This window comes from Fukomys damarensis, unplaced genomic scaffold (assembly GCF_012274545.1).
Source record: "Fukomys damarensis isolate Sample0158 unplaced genomic scaffold, DMR_v1.0_HiC HiC_scaffold_36, whole genome shotgun sequence".
Lineage (NCBI taxonomy): Eukaryota > Metazoa > Chordata > Mammalia > Rodentia > Bathyergidae > Fukomys > Fukomys damarensis.
Genome location: NW_022900948.1, coordinates 42,622,610 through 42,641,365, shown reverse-complemented (window position 1 = coordinate 42,641,365; position 18,756 = coordinate 42,622,610). Strand labels below are relative to the sequence as shown.

At 55.4% G+C, this 18,756-nt stretch overlaps 1 protein-coding gene across 1 annotated transcript in view; it reads left to right on the top strand.

Annotated features, from left to right (window-relative positions):
• Positions 1-5,087: 5,087 nt before the first annotated feature.
• Sh2d3c (SH2 domain containing 3C) overlaps positions 5,088-18,756 on the top strand; it is a 28,384-nt gene continuing 14,715 nt past the window's right edge. The window contains exons 1-3 of the mRNA XM_033758988.1: positions 5,088-5,211; positions 6,554-7,010; positions 16,038-16,077. Of these exons, the coding sequence (XP_033614879.1) occupies positions 5,175-5,211; positions 6,554-7,010; positions 16,038-16,077 (534 nt within the window). The 5' untranslated portion in view covers positions 5,088-5,174. The remainder of the gene's footprint in view (positions 5,212-6,553; positions 7,011-16,037; positions 16,078-18,756) is intronic.

Genomic DNA, 18,756 nt, shown 5'->3' with positions numbered 1-18,756 from the left:
AAAAAAAAAAAAAAAAAAAAAAAAAAAAGAAGTGTGGCCTCAATCTGCATCCACTTAGCTATGAATGACTAGTTTCTTGTTCTTTATGGCTGAGTAGTACTGCATTTTATTTTTAAAAACCACATCTTCTTTATCCAGTCTTCAGTGGATGGGCAAATGGGCTGTTTCCAAGCTTTAGGTATTACAGACTGTGCCATTATAAACATGGGTGTGCATATATCACTGTGGTATGATTCTTTTAATTCTTTTGGAAAGATACCCAGCAGAGGGATAGCTGGGTCAAATGGGACCTCTCATTCTAGCTCTTTGAGGTATCTCCATATTGATTTCCATAGTGGTTGCACCAGTCTGCACTCCCACCAACAATGGAGAAGGGTTCCTTTCTCCTCACAACCCTGCCAGCATTTGTTATTGGTTCATTTCTTGATAGCAGCCATTCTTTGTGGGGTGAGGTGGAATCTCAGTGTTGTTTTCATCTGCATCTCTTGAATGACAAGTGATGTGGAACATTTTTTATATGTTTATTTGCTACTTTTACTTGTTTGTCTGAAAAATGTTCATTTCAGATGCCCATTTTTTAATCGGGTCTTTATATTTGTGGGGGTCTGGTTTTTTTTAATTCTTTGTATATTCTAGATGGTAAACCTTTGTCTGAGGAATAGCTGGTAAAATTTTTTCCCCACATTTTAGGATGCCTCTTAGCTCTGTTAGTGATTTCTTTTGCAGTGCAGAAGCTTTTAAAAAAGATGAGATCCCAGTTGTTGATTCTTGGTGCTAGTTCCCGTGCTACTGAGGATTTGTTTATAAAGTCTTTTCCTATGCCAATATCTCCAAAAGGTCTGCCTAACTTATCTTCCAGCAAGTTTAGTGTTTCTGTTTTAATATTTAGATCTTTAATCCACTTGGAATTTAGTTTAGTGCATGGTGAAAGATAGGGGTCTAGTTTTAATCTTTGGCAAGTTGAAATCCAGTTTTTCCAACACAGTTTATTAAAGAGGTTATCTTTCCTCCAGTGAGGATGGTTGGCTTCTTTGTCAAAGATGAGATAGCTGAGTATGTCTGGAGTTGTTTCTGTGTCTTCTATTCCACTTATCCTCAGGTCTGTTTCTTTGCCAGTACCATGCTGTTTTTATCACAGTAACTTTGTAATATAGTTTCAAGTTGGGGATTGTGATACCCCCTGTCATGTCTCTGGTTGCCTAGAATTGCTTTTGCTATTCTAGGTCTCTTCTGATTCTAAATGAAGTTTTAGATTGTTTTCTCTAGTTCTGTGAAGTATACTGTTGGGTTTTCAATAGGGATTGCACTGAATCTGTGTAGAATTTTTGGAACTAAGGCCATTTTCACTATATTGGTTCTTCCTCCCCAGGAACAAGGGATGCCTTTCCATTTTCTTATACCCTCTTTGAACTCTTTTTTCAGAGTGTTGTAGTTTTGTTTTATTTTGTTTTTGAGGCAGGGTCTCGCCATGTAGTTCAGGCTGGCTTTGAACTCACTGTGTAGCCTCAAAAACTCGAAAACGGCAGCCTAGCCTCAGACTCCAAGTGCTGGGACTGTAGGCATGGGCCACCACACACACTGTTTAGCTGATCTGAGCGTAGTGTCACCTGCTTCTAGGAGGCTGACTAAACCTACAAGGTCCAGACTTGTGGCCTGTCCTAATGTCTGCAGTCTGGCTAGCTGAGCAGGCCCCAAACAAGTCTCTGGTCCTGTGCCATTTGATTTATTTATTTGTTTGTTTATTCATTTATTTATTGGTACTGGGCCTCGAACTCGGGTCCTTGCTCTTGGGAGGCCGGCAGTGGAAGCACTGAGCTAAATCCCCGGCCATGTGCCATCTAACCGTTAGGGAAACTGAGGCACCAAGTAGGAAAGGGAGCCACTGGCCAGCTTTGACCCTGGTCTGGATCTCTGTGCTCCTCCCCGGACCAGGGACAGGTGGAGCACACAGAAGGGAAGGGAAGGAAGACAGACTTGTGGAGTGGGAACTCTGCTGCTGGAAAATCCCCTGGTGGGGGACACAGGACGGAGAACGGCTCTGTGATTCCCAGGCCCCGTCTGACTGTGCAGGCCCTGCCCTGCTTCATTCATGGGTCCCCTCTCTGACACTTCGCAGTGCCTCTCTTAGGAGGCTGCTGTTATTGGGCTCAAGAGGCAGAAGAGGAAACAGCCGGCTCAGAGTGGTAAAGTAAGCCTGCTGAAGGTCACACAGCCAAGAAGCTTCCGAGTTGGGGTTTAAAGACAGATTGCTTGACTCTCAAAGCCTAGGGTCATTTATCTTCATTCCACACTGTCCCCAACACCCACCAAGCAGGTTGACCAGGGCAAAGCATCTGTTGAGGCCCTGCTATGTAGTTCCCATAGAGCAGGGGACCCTGGAGGAGGGTGGGAAAGGCCCATCGCTCTCTTGGGAAGCTTGAGATCGCTTTGTTTTTTATTTTTGAGACAGGTCTCACTATGTAGTTCAGGATGGCTTTGAACTCACTATGTAGCCCAAGCTGGCCTTGAACTCGGGGCTATCCTCCTGCCTCAGCCTTCCTGGTGCTGAGAGGTATATCTCCAGACCCAGTTTAAGGTCTCTTTGGAACCTGCAAATAACAACACAGTGAATGAAGCACAAATGGTCACCTCGCTGCGGTCCTCTGATTTTGTACAGGGCTCGCTTTACTGGTGAGGAATAAAAGCTGAGAGGTGACGCGACTTGCCCGGGTCACACGGGTGGGGCCTGAACTCGTGTATACCTGGGCTGAACACTCAGGGCTGCAGCACGTGGCGGGCTGGGCTGGCTTCCAGCACAGGCTGGGTCAGGCTGGTGGGACAGCCACTGCCAGCAGCTCTCCGGCCGCACTCCCAACGGCCACTCAAAGCAGCACAAAGAGGGCACTGAGCTCAGCACACTGATTCCCATTCATTCTCCCAGGGAGGACAGCAACTGCCCTGGCGCCCACCAACAGCAGGCCGGGCCTAGGGCTGGTGACAGGGCGCCTCTGCTCAGCAACACAGCTCTTGTAGCCAGGGCTCCCAGGCTCATGGCCTGCCTGCCCGCTGGGGTTCCCCTGGCCTCACTCAGTGAGCCTCATTCCCATGCAGCCCGCCTCAGCCCCAAAGGGCCCTGTGTACTGGTCAGAACCTCTCCTAGGAAACAGGGGCTGGTGGAATCCCATTTCACAGAGGAGGAAACTGAGGCCCAGAGAGGCAAAGTCTCTTGTGCATGACACACAGCAAGTTGGGAGCTGGCCTGGCCAGGAAGCTGGTACTGGCTGATGCATATCTGGGGCAGTTACCCCAAGTCACGCTGGAACTGCGTCTTGGGAGAAAAGCTGGCACCCACACTCTGCCTTGCAGGAGGAAGACCCCCAGCCTCCCGCAGGCGATAGGAGCCTCTCCATTTCCTGACAACTCCGGGCCGCAGCCCAGGAGTTTGGATGCCTGTCTGTCTGTCTGGTGTCTTCTCCTCTTTGGCCTCAGTTTCCTCATCTGTGAAACGGGTACACGAACCAGGATTCGCCCACTGGGTCTGTTTGTGGATCTAAGTGATGGTCTAGGGGACCTTCCAGCTCAGCAATAGGGTTGGGGTTGGGGACCCTCACACTGAAGTCCACGGCCCAGAAACCTTATCCTTCACTTGAACCCCAACCTGGGCAGCTTACTGATGTACTGAGACCCTTTCTCAAAATAAAATTGTAAAGCCGGGTGTGGTGGCGCACGTCTGTAATCCCAGCAGTTGGGAGGCTGAGGCAGGAGGATTGCTGCGAGTTCGAGACCAGCCTGGGCTACCTAGTGAGTTCCAGGTCAGTCTCAACTACATAGTGAGACCCTGTCTCAAAACACCAAAAAATAAAAAATAAAATAAAATTGTAAAAGGGCCTGGGGAGGATGTGGCTCAGTGCAAAGGCCCAGTGCATGGGTTCAGGATGACAAAAATAAAAAAAGTAAAATGGCTCATCCAGGTCCCTCCCCACAGGACTGCATCCACCTGCCAGGCCCGGGGAGGTCACCTAGGTGCAAGTTAGCCCTGCGGACTGTGCGGCTGGGCAAGCAGCTTCCTGTTGTCACTGGCGTGACTTAGGGGTCATTAACAACATGGAGGATGGGGGAAGGGCCCATATAAACATGAGCCCCTCTCTCACAACCTGGGTCCCAGCCCGGGGACCAGGATAAGCCAAGACTGGGCCAGGGGTGTGGCTCTGCGGTAGCGAACGAAGGCGGCCCTGGGTTCTGTCCCCAGCACGCGTGTGCACGCACACGGACACATACACACACGGCCAACGCAAAGAAAGAAGTTGTGAGGTAGAAGAACACCAGCCTGGGGGTTAGGGGGTCTCAGTATGTCCTTCAGGCTGGCCTTGAACTCATGTAGCCCAGCCAGCCTCAAAAGGGTCTTCCTGCCTCAGCCACCTGAGTGCTGGAATTACAGGCAGGCACCACCACAGCTGGTTTGGAAAGGCAAGTTGTAACCCAGGCTGTGTCACTGACTCACCGTGAGACTGAGGGAAAGCCCTCTGCCACCCCATGCCTCAGTTTCCCCACCTGTGTCCCGTAGACGTGGTAGACCAGGTCATCAGGTATCTGCTAGCTTGGAAAGGAGCTTCAGCAGGCATGGGTTCTGCGCCAGGCTCTGCTCAGCCCGAACGCAGGCAGCCAACTGAGGCTCAGGAGCTGCTCCTCGTCCAAGATCACTCTGTGACTGAGCGGCCTGCCAAGAGCTGAACTTGGGCCCGGTGACCCAGACCCCAGGCCTACGCACAGCACCCCGCTCACCGCAGCTGCCAGTCCGTCTCCTGGGCACCACGGCTTGGGATAAAGTGTCCTGTACATTGGCTTGTGCTCTCAGAGGCTGCATCCCGGAGGCGGCTGGCAGGTCCCCTCCCCCGTGGCCCCAGCCCAGCGGGCGCTGATGGGGAGACTGAGGTCTGTTCCCACCCCTCCCAGGTCCCGTGGGCTTGCGCTCTGCCCCCTGCCCCTGGGGCTGAGGCCAGGAAGCGTCCCTGGGGGCAGACAGGGAGGCCCCAGCCCCCGCCCCCTGCAGAGAGGGTAGGGGTGGGGCTGTGGGAGTTTCGCTGGTTTAAAAATATACAGAGGAAGCGGGTGAGGGCGAGAGAAAGGGGAACGGGTGGGGGAGGCATCAAAACCCCAATGTCCAGCTGGCCAGGGGCTTCACACCGCTCTCCAAGATGACTGAGGGGCCCAGGAAGTCCAGCAAAAAGTTCAGTGAGTGTGGCTGTCCCCATCCCGCTGTCCACTCTGCTTTCCCTGCATCTGGTTCTTCTCCACTCTCCTTTCTGTTTCTCTTTCCGTCCATTCCTGTCTGTCCCCAGCATCTTGCAACGTGGCCATCCGTCTGCGCCCTGGCCCCGGTCCCCTTTCCGTCCTTCGCCCTCCACCTGTTTGTCTGTGCATCTGTCTCTGTCCCCACCGCACCTCGGCCTCCGATCTCACGGCTGGCGGGGCTCAGACCGCCTCAGTCCTGGGCTCACAGCGATCTCAGGGAGTTACTGGGGCCAGGGCAGGGGGCAGGGGGCGGAGCTGTGGGGTGCTGCCACCCCTCCCCATCAGCAGTGAGGTGGAGGTCCCAAAGCAGCTCCAGGGCAAGCCACCGCCGGGCCCCTACCTGCCCCAGCACTGCTGTGCCCTGACTGCTTGGATCTCACAGCACCAGGGTACGTGTGTGTGTGAGCAGGTGGAGATACTGAGGCCCAGGCTTGCCCAGGTTCTCATGGGCTAAGGAATAGGGCTTAATCCCATCCCGCCTGAACGCGGGGCCTCAGCTTCCCTTGCTGTCCCCACTCCTGTCCCTCTGGCTCCCTGGTGTCCAGGAGACAGAGCCCAAGGTGCTGAGAAGATGGAGAGTCGATGGCCCCCTTGGTGCAGTCTGTCCCATGCAGAGCCATCTAAGAGCACAGCACTTGGGAGCGAGTCAGGCAGGACTGGGGACAAAGCGAGTCCCCTGCAGTCATGGGCCCTCGTCTGCCCTCAGCCATGGCCTCTCTGAGGGATGTGGCCAAGTCCCACCCCCGAACCTCAGTTTCCACCCTTATCTGAGGGGAGCCTCCACACATCCCAGAGTGGATGTGAGGGCAGAGGCGGAGGATGCCAAGAAAGTGGAAAATGCCACTTTTTCCCTTTTACTCATTTGGATGGTGGTGTCCGTGAGCGGAGACAGCACCACACTGGGGACAGGAAGGAGTGACCTCACAGCTTCCGTACCCTTCCGGAAGTAAGGGGAAGATGGTATCACCTGAGCACTGTGGCTGAGCTAGGAACGGAGCGCAGGAAAGAGAACCCTAGATGAGTGGGTGGATGACCCGTGGTCTGCCTACGACTTCCTGCGCACAGAGGCTGGCAGGGACACGCCCCCTGCCCCACAGTTCATGTCAGTGGTTCCTTTTTGTTTGTTTGTTGAGCTCACTGTGCAGCCCCAGCCTGGGCTCAAACTCATGAAGACCCTCCTGCCTCCTGTGCTGGGGTCCAGGCTGTAGTGTGGTTTTTATTATTATTATCCATGCTGCTGACATTGTCAGTGATTGCTTTTCCTCCCCTTCCCGCTTTCCAGAGCTCTTCAAGTTCAAGGGCCTTGGCAGCCTCTCCAACCTTCCCCGATCCTTCACTCTGAGACGGTCCTCGGCCCCCACCAGTTTCCGGTCCCCTCTGGAGCCTGACACCTTCAAAGCCACACAGGATGACTTGGTGACCGTTCCCAAGAGCCCTCCAGCCTATGCCCGCTCCAGTGACATGTATAGCCACATGGGCACCATGCCTAGGCCCAACCTCAAGAAGGCTCGGGACAAAAAGGCCCCCCGCAAGGCCCAGGAGGTGGCCCCTAGAAGTCTGCCTGACACACCCGGCTTGGAGGAAGCTGGGGTGGTGGTGGACGCTGGTGGCCTCCTGAAGGACACGCCAGCAGGGGAACCCAGCCCTTCCACGATGGAGGCGGGCCCTATGAGAAAGCTTGAGGACGCCACAGCAGACAGGGAGCCCGGCAGAGTTCCCCAGGACGCGTGCTCAGAAGGGTAGGTGCTCCCCAGGGGCGGAAAAGAAGAAACCCGCAGTGCTTGCTACAGTCAGGCCCTGTGCTGACTCTGACCGTAACATTTTCAGAACACTAGCGAGAGGCTGCAACTGTTGCAAGGGTAGATCAAGAACTGAACTGCGGTGGGGAAGTCATCCGTCCCAGCTGGGTTGCACATCTCTGAGGGCCCCAAGCTCCTCGGGCCTCCTCTCTCTCTTAATTCGGCCTCATTCAGGTGTGGGGGAGCGGGGATTGTATCCGGGATGAGAGCCCGATAGGTCCGGGGGTTGAGGGGGGTGGAGGTTCCCCAAGCCTGGGATCCTGGGAGCTTCCTCCCTGCAGGGACGCTGACTCCCTTGAGGGACAGGGACCGGGAGGAGGGGGTGCCTAGGGGCGTGGCCTTCCCTGGACACGGCGAATGGTAGGGAAAGCGGGCGGGGAGCGGGGCGGGGCGAGGAGGGTGGGAGGAGTGTGCTCTGGGGCGTGCCCTCCGGCGTTAGACTGACGGGGGAAGGGGCGGAGCGAGAGAGGAAGCGGAGGGGCTGGGGGGAGGGGGGCGGGGCCGAAGGCGGGGAGGCGTGGTCGGGCGTGGTCTACAGGTCAAGCTCCGCCCCCGGAGTGCTGCTCTGAGCTCCAGGGCTTCGCTGTCTGAGAAAGGCTGCAGCGGCTGAACCCAGGAGGTCTCTAGGCTGCTGCTGGGGGCCACCGCGGGGAGCCATGACGGCAGTGGGCAGAAGGTGCCCCACGCTGGGGCCCCGAAGGTGAGTGACCGAGGTGGGCCCAGGCAGCGCCAGCGCGGGGCACGAGTGGCAGATGGGGGAGTTCCGCACCCCACGAGCAACTGACAAACCTGGGTATGGAGCTGGCATCTCGGACGTGTGCGTGCATGCGCTCGCGTGTGTGTGTGTGTGTGTGTGTGTGTGTGTGTATACGTGTGTGCACGTGCTACTGGAGATTGAACCCAGGGCCTTTGCACTGAGCTGTGTTCCCAGACCTTTTTTAATTAAAAAAATTTTGGGGGGTACTGGGGATCAAACTTGGGACCTTGCACTTGTGAGGCAGGCGGCTGCACCACTGAGCTAAATCCCCAGCCCTTAATTTTTAAAATTTTGAGACAGAATCTCACTAAATAGACCAGGTGGGACTTGAATTTCTCACCCTCATGTCTCAGCCTCCTAGAGTGCTGAAATTACAGGCATGTGCCAGCCACCACGCCTGGCCATCTGTACTATTCTAAGTCATCTTTCTTTGGATAGAACTGTCCCCTACCCGGCCTCTGCTCAGGCTGGGCACCTGCTCATCTTCTCAGGACAGTCCAAGGAGAGAGGAATTCTTCACAACCCTGTTTTGTGGATGAGGAAAGAAAGGTTTGTTTGTCAGTCTGATTCTGCAAGTGTAGCTTGCAGCAGGGCCGTGCGCCTACCCTTGAAATATACACCCCTCCAGTGGAGCCAGGGCCTGTGAGCGAGGGTCTTAGGCCTCAAGAACACCACGTCAAGACCCACCCAAGCCTTTCTTCCTGTAGGCAGAAGCCGAGGTCCCACCTTGGGCTTGGCTGGGAGCTGTCTGCGGAAGTGGACAGACTCCCCCACCATCACCTGAGTGTTCAGAGTCTCTGGGGAGGGGAATTAGCAAGCATTGTTCTGGTGCCCTGAGCCCCAGTGTCCCCCCTGCCCTCCAAGGCCTTCGAACATTTCCTGCAGGAGTTCCCAACCTCGGCCCTGTGCTGGGCACCAGGGGAGGCCTTGTCCCTCATGAACACAGTGGTTCCGCCCATGCCAGTAGCCCACAGGGGCCTGCTTGGGGGAGGTGAGAATCGCTAAAGAGCAGGATGGGCCCCCACCTGAGTGTCCAGAGCGGGACACTCCTCCGGTGGCTGCACAGGGTGTCCATGCCCAGCCCCTGGGAGGCAGGGTGCACCTGGAGCTGGAGGAAGGAAGGGGAAGAGGTGAGGCTGCAGGAGTTTCCTGGTGCTCTGTTCACTGCTGAGATCATGAGAGGAGCAGGAAGGAGGGAGGAGGGGCCGCCCAGCCTCAGCCCAGCACCCAAGGACCAGGACCTCCTGTGGCCAGGCGGCAGGGCCTGGAGCCCCGGAGCCCCTGTAGCCCACAGCACAGAGGAGGAAGTGAGGCCTGGAGAGGGGCGGGAGCTCTGACACAGCCCACCCCAGCCCTACCGCGGTTGTCAGGCCAGGGTCCCGGGAGATGGTCCTGCTGTGGCTCACAGCGGGGACATGGCCTTGACAGGCCCCGGAGAGCAGGAACCTCTGTTACTCGACTTTATCAGTGAGGCCCGAGGCTTAGAGAGGGCCCGATCAATACCCAAAGCCAAGATCTTTGTTTGCTTGTTTGTTTGTTTTTTTGATACGGGGGATCAAACTCAGGGCCCTGAGTTTGTGAGGGAGGCAATGGCATCACTGAGCTAAATCCTCGGCTCCAAGATCTTAACCTACAGGTCAGTTTTCCTTGCCTGTACGTAAAAACCTCAAAGCCTGGTCTGCCATTGTTTTAAGTGACTTTCTGTAACACCCTGGGCAGAGGGTGATGGGAACCCATTTTACAGATGCTGACTTAATAACAAGATGCGGCCAAGTATGGTAGTGCATACCTGTCATCCCAGCACTCAGGAGGCTGAGGCAGGAGAATTGCTGTGAGTTCAAGGCCAACCTGGGCTCTATAATGAATTTAAGGCCAGCTTGGACTACATATGGAGACTCTATTTCAAAAACAAATAAGTGAACAAAACAAAGACACAAAAGCAAATAACATGCTGGGGAATCTCCGTTAGTGGATTTAGCATTTCACTTGTGTTTATATTTACTGAGGGTCACTCAACTGCAAGGCTCTGGGGAGACAGCAGCGAACAACGAAGACCCCACCCTGGAACCCTGATGCCAGTGCAAGCAGGAGAGATGGTAAAGCAGACAGATGAGTTATGCGCACAACTAAAAGAGGAAAGAGCCACCAAGACGGTGTGAAATCAAGTTAGGGAGTTGGTTTTGGGGGAAGTGGCTGGTGGTGGCAATTTAGTCAGAAAGACTAGTCAGGAAAAATGTCTCTGTGAGGAAGTGATGTTTGAACAAAGGAGGTGAGGGACAAAGCCTTTTGCTGTCTGAGAAAGACCTTTTCAAGGTTTGGGGATAGCATGCGTAAAGGTCCTGAGGTAGGAGCATCCCTGGCATGTTTCAGGAGCAAAGACAGAGCCCAGAGTAACTAGACCGGAGCAGGATGGGGGAGATAGGGAGTGGCCAGAGGAGAAATCAGAGAGGAAATGACTTTAGATAAACCAGCAAGAACTCGGCCCCTGCACTCGGCTTGGCGAGATGGGAGCCACAGCTGGCCTCGGGCTGGAGGGCCCTACTCTCCGACAGGGTCGCAGATTCGGTCTCCCCTTAGGAGGATCTGAAAACCATTCTGCTTCCCTTGGTACTGCATGGCCCAAGCGTCCTTTGCCTCCCCCTGGACCGCCAGGTTCCTGTTGCCAGGGGAGCTGTTTGGAGGAGAGTTAGGGTGCTCAGCATTGCCCCTGCCCGGGCCCCAGTGCCAGGCACCGAGAAGCAGCCGTGGCCACGGTCCCCCCACTCCCTTTTGGAATGTTGATTCTGGTCCAAGCATTCCGGGTCTGGCTTTCCCGAGTCCCACGACCCTCTCTCGGCCTGCAGTGACGTCAGCGGCCGGGCATCTGGTAGCGATTACCCAGCGGGGAGGGGGCGCTGGGCCCCGCAGCCTCCTTGGCCGCCGCCCACCCGTCCTTGTCCTCTGAAGGGGCCCAGCTGCTCCTGCTCGCATTTCCTGTGGAGACTTTCTCACAGTCCCCGAGACCCCCAGACGCCTCCGGCTGTGGGAACCTGGCTGCCTGGGCAAGGACAGGCCATGCCCGCTCCGCTCCCGAGTGCAGCCACGCCCCCGGGGGGTCCTGTCTGCAGGCTGCTGGACCTGGGAGGCCCCGGGCCCTGGCCACACGCACTCAGCAGCTCAGACACCCGGGGAGGGGGCGCTTCCCCTCTCTGAGCCTCAGTTTCCTCCTTTGTGCACTGGGGAGCTGCACAGATGGCAGAGACAGAGTTTCTCCTCGGCCTGGATCCAGATAGTGCCAGGAATGCAGCTGCTCATGCAGAGGAAACTGAGGCCCATGGGTGGGGCTTGCCCAGGCCACGGCTTCCCACCTCTCAGCGGGGGCCCTGTGACCTCAGAGGGTCTTTTCTCCGTCACCTCATTCGCTTCAGGTCTAGGGTCCTGCCTGGATTTTGGTTTTTTTGAGACAGATCTCACTATGTCTTCCAGGCTGGCCTTGAACTTACTGTGTAGCCCATGTTGGCTTTGAACTTGGAGCGATCTCCTGCCTCAGCCTCCTAAATGCAGGGATTACAGGTGTGCGCCACCACGCCCAGCCTGCCTGGTGGAAATAGTATTTTTTTCACCCTCTGCTTCCCAGTTTTTCTTGTTTCCACCCAGCAGTGACTCCTGATTTCCGGGGGAGACGACCCTGCCGAGAAAGAGAGCAAAGAGCTTGATTTCAGGCCAACCTGTTCGCTAGGAGCAGCTATGCACCCTGGGTCAGGCTCCCTCTGGGCTATAGAGGGCCTTCCAGGTCACAGGCATGCAGTCACAAGTCCACTGCCTGCCCTTTGCTCTTCTGTACTGGTTTTCATTTGGTTTTGGTTTTGGCTTTAGGTTTTTGGGACGGGGCTCACTCAGTAGCCCAGACTGGCCTTGAATTTGCAGCGTTTCTCCTGCCTCAGCCTCCTGAGTGCAGGGATTACAGGTGTGTGCGACCATGTCCAGCCTGCGTGTGGTGGTTCTGAGTGTCCGTCAGCAGCCTCAGCTCTGCCTGGGGACGGCGGAACCCATCTGCCCCTCCCCCAGGCTCTCCCTGCCCGGTGAGGAAGGAGCAGGGACCCATCCAGTCCCCTGGGGGCCCATCCCCATCCCCGGGGTGTGCAGGGCAAGGGCTGACACCAGGGGGAAGTCCCACAGCCCAGGGCTGGAGTCCTGGGGCTTTTCAGCTGCTCTGCCCAAGGCCTGAGGCAGGAAGGAACAGAGCAAACGGGCCCACACTTCTCTGGCTGGGCGAGTGGAGGCCAGTGTGGGGAGACCCCAGCCCCCCAGGAGTGTGGCATTGCGGTCCCCAGGGCTGTGTGTGCCCAGCTCTCGGTAAGGAAGTTGGGCCTCAGAAGAAGAGGCAGGGGGCTCTGGCCAGGTAGGAAAGAGGAAAGCAGGTGACCGGGATTGGGGCAGGGGCCAGGCCCTGAGTGCTGGAACCACCACAGAGAGACAGGGCTCTGCAGAGGCAGCACCTCCTCCGACCCTTTCTCCTCTATGCGCTGGGGAAATAAAGGCTAATGGGCTTTAATTACTCCTCATTAATGCAATTAATTAAACGAATGTATGCAAAAAGTGGTATCAGTTATCAGAACAAATCAGTTCATACAGGCAATCAAAGGGATTGGTTGTTTAAATAATTAATGTGGCTGATGAATGGGCCTGATTTGGCTCTGTTGTCACTACTTATTAATTGACTTTGCCACTAATATGAGAGGAAAATGTCCTAAATCTATAACATAAGGCACTAATTAATTAATTAATTACAAATGGATGTTTAAATTCCTGGGTTTGACTGTCAGAATGAGGGGGAGCTTGTTCTGGAAATCTCCAAGCAAAGTGAGAGCTGAAGGCTGAACAGGAATGGCCTGGCAAAGGGGAGAGGCTAGGACAGCAGAGGGAATATCCTGTGCAAAGGCCCTGAGGCCTTGAGGAGTGGTGCTCGGTGGAGGAAGTTGGAGGAAGTTTTAAAAGGCTGTGATGCAAGGAAAGGTAAGAGGAAAGAGCCAGACCAAGCCAAGAGGACTGGACTTTGTCCTTGGGGAGGCAGGGGGTGCTCAGACATTCGTTCACCTAAAGAATTTGGGGGCTGAAGTCGGGTGTGGTGGCCCACAGTTGTACTCTCAGCCCGGTGGAGAAGGTCGTGCTTCAGACTGGTGGCCAGGGAAGAGCTCCATAGAAGAAAGGCTTCTAGTGAAGACTATAGAAAGCAGGAGGTGAGCTGGGGGTTCAGCTCAGTGGTTCCGCTGCCTGCTTCACAAGCACAAGGACCAGAGTTCAATCCCCAGTACCAAAAAAAAAGAAAGAAAAGAAAGCAGGAAGGGAACCCTAAAGACTTCTGGAAGGAAAGGCCTTCAGCTGAGGTGCCAGAAGGTGCAAAGGCCCTGGGATACCTGGTGCTGGGGGTCAGAGGTCAGTGGAAGCTTCCAGGTAAGAGGCATAGGTGGTGAGAAGCCAGTCTGCAGAGCTGTGAGGGGACCCTGGACTCTCATTTGGAGCGACATTGAGGCCACGCCTGGGGTGGGAGTAGAGGACAACTGTGAGCTGACTTTCATTTCAAAGGACTGCGGTAGCCACTGGAGAGTGGGTTGTGCGGCCACAGTCCAGGCAGGCGATGGCAGCCAGTGTAGGTGGCCATGGTCACAGGCGGCTGGGAAAGCCCAGCGTGCTCTGGAGGCGCCAGAGGTGAGGAGGGCCGCCGTCCCAGGGTCCCCGGGGTCCTGAGCACCCTACTGGGTCGGGCTACCCCGCTCAGGCTGATCCCTGCAGCAGGCATCCCACCCGAAGGGCTCTGCTCCCACCCCTGGGCCCAGGGGAAGTGGACAGGAAGCCGGCGGAAGCTGGTGGATCCGTGTCCTGGATGTCTGTTCCCAGCAGTGGGAGGATTTCCGGGCCTGAATGGCCGGAAAGGCTGAGGATGGAACACCTCACCCGGGAAGCCCGAATTCCACCTCACCCCGCTGAGGAAGCCAGCTTGAGAGATGGTCGCTAGAGGTCAGGATACTCTTCCCAGGAGGCCTTGTTGGCAGCAGGGAGCCCTGCAATGTCAACACTGGCATCTTCTCAATGAGGAGCCCCTGGCCTCAGGAGCTGGGATTCCTGTAGCATTCAGTTTTTAGCTCACCTTTATTTTGTTTGAATATTAAGCTTCTGTTTTTTTGGTTTTGGTTTTGGTTTGGTTTGGTATTTTGGGTGTTTTGTTTTGTTTTGTTTTTGACACAAGGTCTGTAGTTCAGGCTGGCCTCGAATTCAGTGATCCTCCTGCCTCAGCCTCCTGAGTGCTGGGATTGCCCCCTCCCATCTAGGCTCTTGTATTTGAGCAAATAGTTCCCTGATGTGCAGCCCTCCCTGCCCAGTTTGCAGCCTGAGATGACAAACACGATGATTGTGCAACCCTTTAAGCTCCTGAGCTGCTGGCATGTGACAGGTGCTCTGCTAGGGACTGGTGGCTTGAGGGCGACGGAGGCAAAGTGCACACCCTGGTGGCAGCATCCGGTACTGTCCAGTTAAATAAAATCAGAGCAGTCACTTCAGGCAGGGATTGCAAAACCAAGAATGAAGGAGGGCTGTGAACATCGTGAAGGAGGAGAGGTGTTCTAGGTGGGTGCTTGGGGAAGGTTTCTTGGAGGAGGTGACTTTAAGCAGAGCCTTGAATAAAAGGGGTGAAAAGGATGCCACAGGATGATCTGGGGAAGAACGTTCTGAGCACAGCATTCTGAGCAAGTGCAAAGGCCCTGTGGCAGGAATGAGCAGGCAAGGAGACTGATGGCAAAAGGAGGCTGGGGCAAAAGGATCTGAGAAATGTGTTGGATAGAGGTTTGGTGAGGTAGGTGGTCAGAAGCCACCAGACTGCTCAGTACTGACTTACAGGCTGGGGAATTTATCACCTGGTTTATGCCTGTATTCTAGCACCATAATGGCACCCCTTTATCTTTTTCTTTCCGGTACTGGGGGTTGAACTCAAAACCTTGACTTGCCAGGCAGGCATGGTGTCACTGAGCTACATCCCAGCCAGCACCCCTTTATCTTGATGATAATTAGTTGGCCTTGGAGAGGAAGATAAATTTTGTTTTTCAAGAGATGGGGAGGGGGCAAGAGAGATGGGAGGGTTGGGTGTGTGGCTCAGCAGTAGAGCACTTGCCTAGAGTGTGTGAGGCCCTGGGTTCATCCCCATCACCACACATAGACACCAGAAAAATAATTTTAACCAGGCATGATGGCTTATGCCTATGTAGTTGGGACATACTTGGGAGGCTGAGGCAGGAGAATCTCTTGAGCTTGGGAGTTTGAGGTCAGCCTGGGCAACATAGCAAGACTCCCATCTCATGAGAGATAAAAGGAGAGGGAGAGAAAAGTGGGGGTGAGGGAGGTGGGAGCCCTCCCTGGAAGGTGTGCACCATGATTGGTTTCGGCTGTGACCTTAGGTGCTGCCTGGAAAGTGACAGACATGAGAGAGAAGACCAGGGGCACTGGTCAGGAGGTCACCAAGTGTTCCCCAGTTCCCTGCTGGGCTGGGCATGGCTGGGGTCAGGCAAGGCCTTTGGCCACAGCAGCAGGAGGATGCAGCAGAAGATGGCAGCCGTGAGGGCGACCACTTCACCGAGATGCGAAGATGCACAGGGAGCGACATGACTGGTCCGGATGCCTCCCGACCTCAGAGGGTGCTGTCTCTGGTCGTGCAGCTGCTGAGGCAGGGCCAGGAACTGCGCCAGGGTGGGCTGGGGGAGGTGGCTCCTGGTGGGCCTCACTGCAGGGATATGTGTTCTGTAACCCAGAGAAATAGCCAGCTCGGCCTCCCCAGCTCCACCCAGAAAGGGAAACCCTCTGTGCCTGCTGGGTGCCTGCAGGGAGGAGAAGGCCATGCCCACAGGGCCTCCAACGCCTGAAGTCAGGGGCAGGGAGGTAGGGAGCAGGAGCAGCGACCAGTAGACCATGGAATCCCAGTGATTCAGGAACCAGGCTCACATTACACATGTAGCATTCGTAACTCCCTGGGACGGATGCTTAGGCAGGTGCTGGCCTTATTCCTGCTGATTTGCTGAAACCCCAGAGTTGCACAGCCAGGCCGGCAGACTCCCCTCCTGACTTCAGGTCCAGCCCTCAGGGCACTGAGGCCCCAGCGCTCACCCCCGGAGGCAGCGGCAGGCAAAGGCGAAGGCCTGGGGCCATAAGGGGCTGGAAAACTCACCTGTCTGCCTTCCTTGCAGGGCCTTGGGAGAGCTGGAGGCCAGCGCAGACTACGTGAAGGTAAGAGGTCCGGGCCGTGGGTCGGGAGACTGCAGGGCCACTTTCCAGACCTCAGCAGGAGGCTCCGGGTCGGGGTTCACTCTCAGCGGTTTCATGTTTGGCACCAGACCCCACCCACCTTCTGGTGACACCCCAAGGTGTCTGCGTGCAACAGGGCTCCCATCCTGGCCGGTTTTGTTTTGGGGTACTGGGAAGTGCACCTGGGGCCTTCACGCCAAGGTACATCCCCAGCCCTTTATTAATTAATTAGTTTATTTATGTATTTATTTATTGGTACCAGGGATGGAACTCGGGTCCTTGTGTTTGCGAGGCCAGTGGCAGAACCCCTGAACTAAACCCCGGCCCTATTTATTTTTAATTCTGACACGAGTTCTCAGTAAGTTGCCCAGGCTGGGGCCAAACTTTCGATCCTCCTGCCTCGTCCTCCTAGCATGCTGAGTCACTACACCCAGCTCCACCCAGTTTTTGAGCTGAAGGGGGAGACGGCAGCAGGAAGGGATGACTGGGACCTTCGTCAGGGACAGCGGGCACAGTTCAGCCATGTCTTGTACTTGTCCGTACTTTGTTCTGGGCACTGGGATCTTAGCAGGTGCCTTTTAGAAATAAGCAGGGCCTAACTGACACTCTGAGTGCCAGCTGTGTGAGGCGCTGTGCTGGCTACCGGACAGCAGAGCCAGGTCTGATTCCTCCCCCTGGCAGGGGGTAGCGAGGCCCTCTGTGTGCCCATTCACAGTGGGAAACCCGAGGCACAGTGACTCGACCACAGCCACACACACAGCTCTCACAGGGCAGAGCTGGGCTTGCAGACACCGAGGCTCAAGGCAATGTCCTTGGCTTGCACCACCCTGGGCCAGCCTGGAGATGAGTACTGGGCGCACTGCCGAAGATGGGCAGGCACCAAGCCCTGCAGTCCAAGGGCTCCGGCCCAGCCAGGAACCAGGCAGCAGCACACAATGGCTCGGGCGATGCACTCGATGCTCGATTCAGTCCTGGGTGTGAACCTCGCCTCTGAGCTCAGTGTTTCCTCCTGTGAGGTGTGGTGGCGGGGGTGTCTCCAACCTGCCTCCCCTGTCCCCAGCAGGCTCTGGTCTGAAGCCGCAGAGCCAGAAGTAGGGGTGACTTCCAGCAGGGAGCAGGGAAAGAGGAGGAAGCGTGGAGCCTCTGCGGTGGGTGCTCACTGTCATCACCCCTTAAATGGAAAGCTAGAGAAAGGCAGAGGGCAGTGTGGGCTGAGGGGGCTTCAGGCCCAGGTGAGTCAGAAGGGAGACAGGACCTGAAGACCCCAGGGGAGGGACCAAAGCCAGTGGACAGGACGGGCAGGGACCGGGTGTCACCACCTGGCAAGTCCCAGCTGCCAGGCAAGCTAGCAATGATCCCTGAGGATTGTTGGCTTTTATTTTTCCTTTGGTATATGGAGTTAAATCTGTAGATTTTTTAAAATTTTAAAAGAAATAACACCTGCTCACTGAACTGATTAAACAACCCCCCAAAGCCTAAAATCAAAGTAATGTTTTATTTTTGAGCCTCCAACTAGTATTGGAATAAATAGTCAGCTTCCAAAGCTCTGTCCTGCCCCGAGATGCTCATCTGTGGGGCCGGCTTCTGGAACTGAAGCCATTGGTTCTAAAATTCCAAGGCCATGGGCTGGGGATTTGGCTCAGTGGTTTCACCGCCTGCCTCACAAGTGCAAGGACCTGAGTTCAATTCCCCAGTACCAGGATAAAAAAAAAAAAAATTCCAAGACCATAGAGTGGCAGGCTCAACACTCACACCTGGGACCCAGAGAGGGGAGGAGTCTGGCTGCCAGGCCTCTGAAGAGACTATGAGCCTAAGTAAGACAAGAAGTCCAGACATGGAATTTACTGAGCTGGAAACCAATAGTGGGTCTTCCTGAGCACTTGCATTATTTTTATTTGTTTTGTCTGTTTATTTATTTATTTTTGAGTGCTAATGGAGAGGTTTTGTTTTGTTTTGTTTTGTTTTTGGTACCAGAGATGGAACTCAGGACCTTGTGCTTCTGAGGCAGGTGACAGAAACATTGAGCTAAATCCCCAGCCCTATTTATTTTTGAAGACAAGGTCTTGCTATATACTCAGAACTCTGTACTCGGAACTATGTGGCCCTGAACTCTTGGCCATCCTGCCTCAGCCTCCCCAGTGCTGGGATTACAGGCGTGCTCTGCCACACTTCAAGGATCGCTTACTTTGTGCCTGGCAGCTTCCCTGCGGGCTCTCAGCCAACAAACACTCAGAGTTCCCTGAGGCCACATAGGTATCAGCTGTCTGTTCCAGATGTTTCTCCCAGCGAGCAGATGAGGGGGGCATTAAGAGTTAGGGGAGAGGCTTGGCGCTTGGCGCCCTGGCCAGGGCTTCCCTGGTGCTCTGGATTCAAGTCGGTCAGGGGGATGCGACTCCGGATCAGAGATGAGAAAACTCGAGTCTTGGAGATTTCCCGAAGCCACAAAGGATCGGGTCCAAAGCATACAGCGACCCCCCGCCCCGTTTTAGATATGATTTCATTCAAAGTCCCTGCCTGCTCCGGGTCCTGGAGGGGTGCGGGGAGCAGGGGAGGCCGGAGTCCCCCCATCACCAGCCCAGCCTTCCCTCCTGCATCCCTCGGCTGGCTCTGAGCCCCGCGCCCGACTCCCGGCTGCAGAGCGAGTGCGGACCCAGCGCGGGG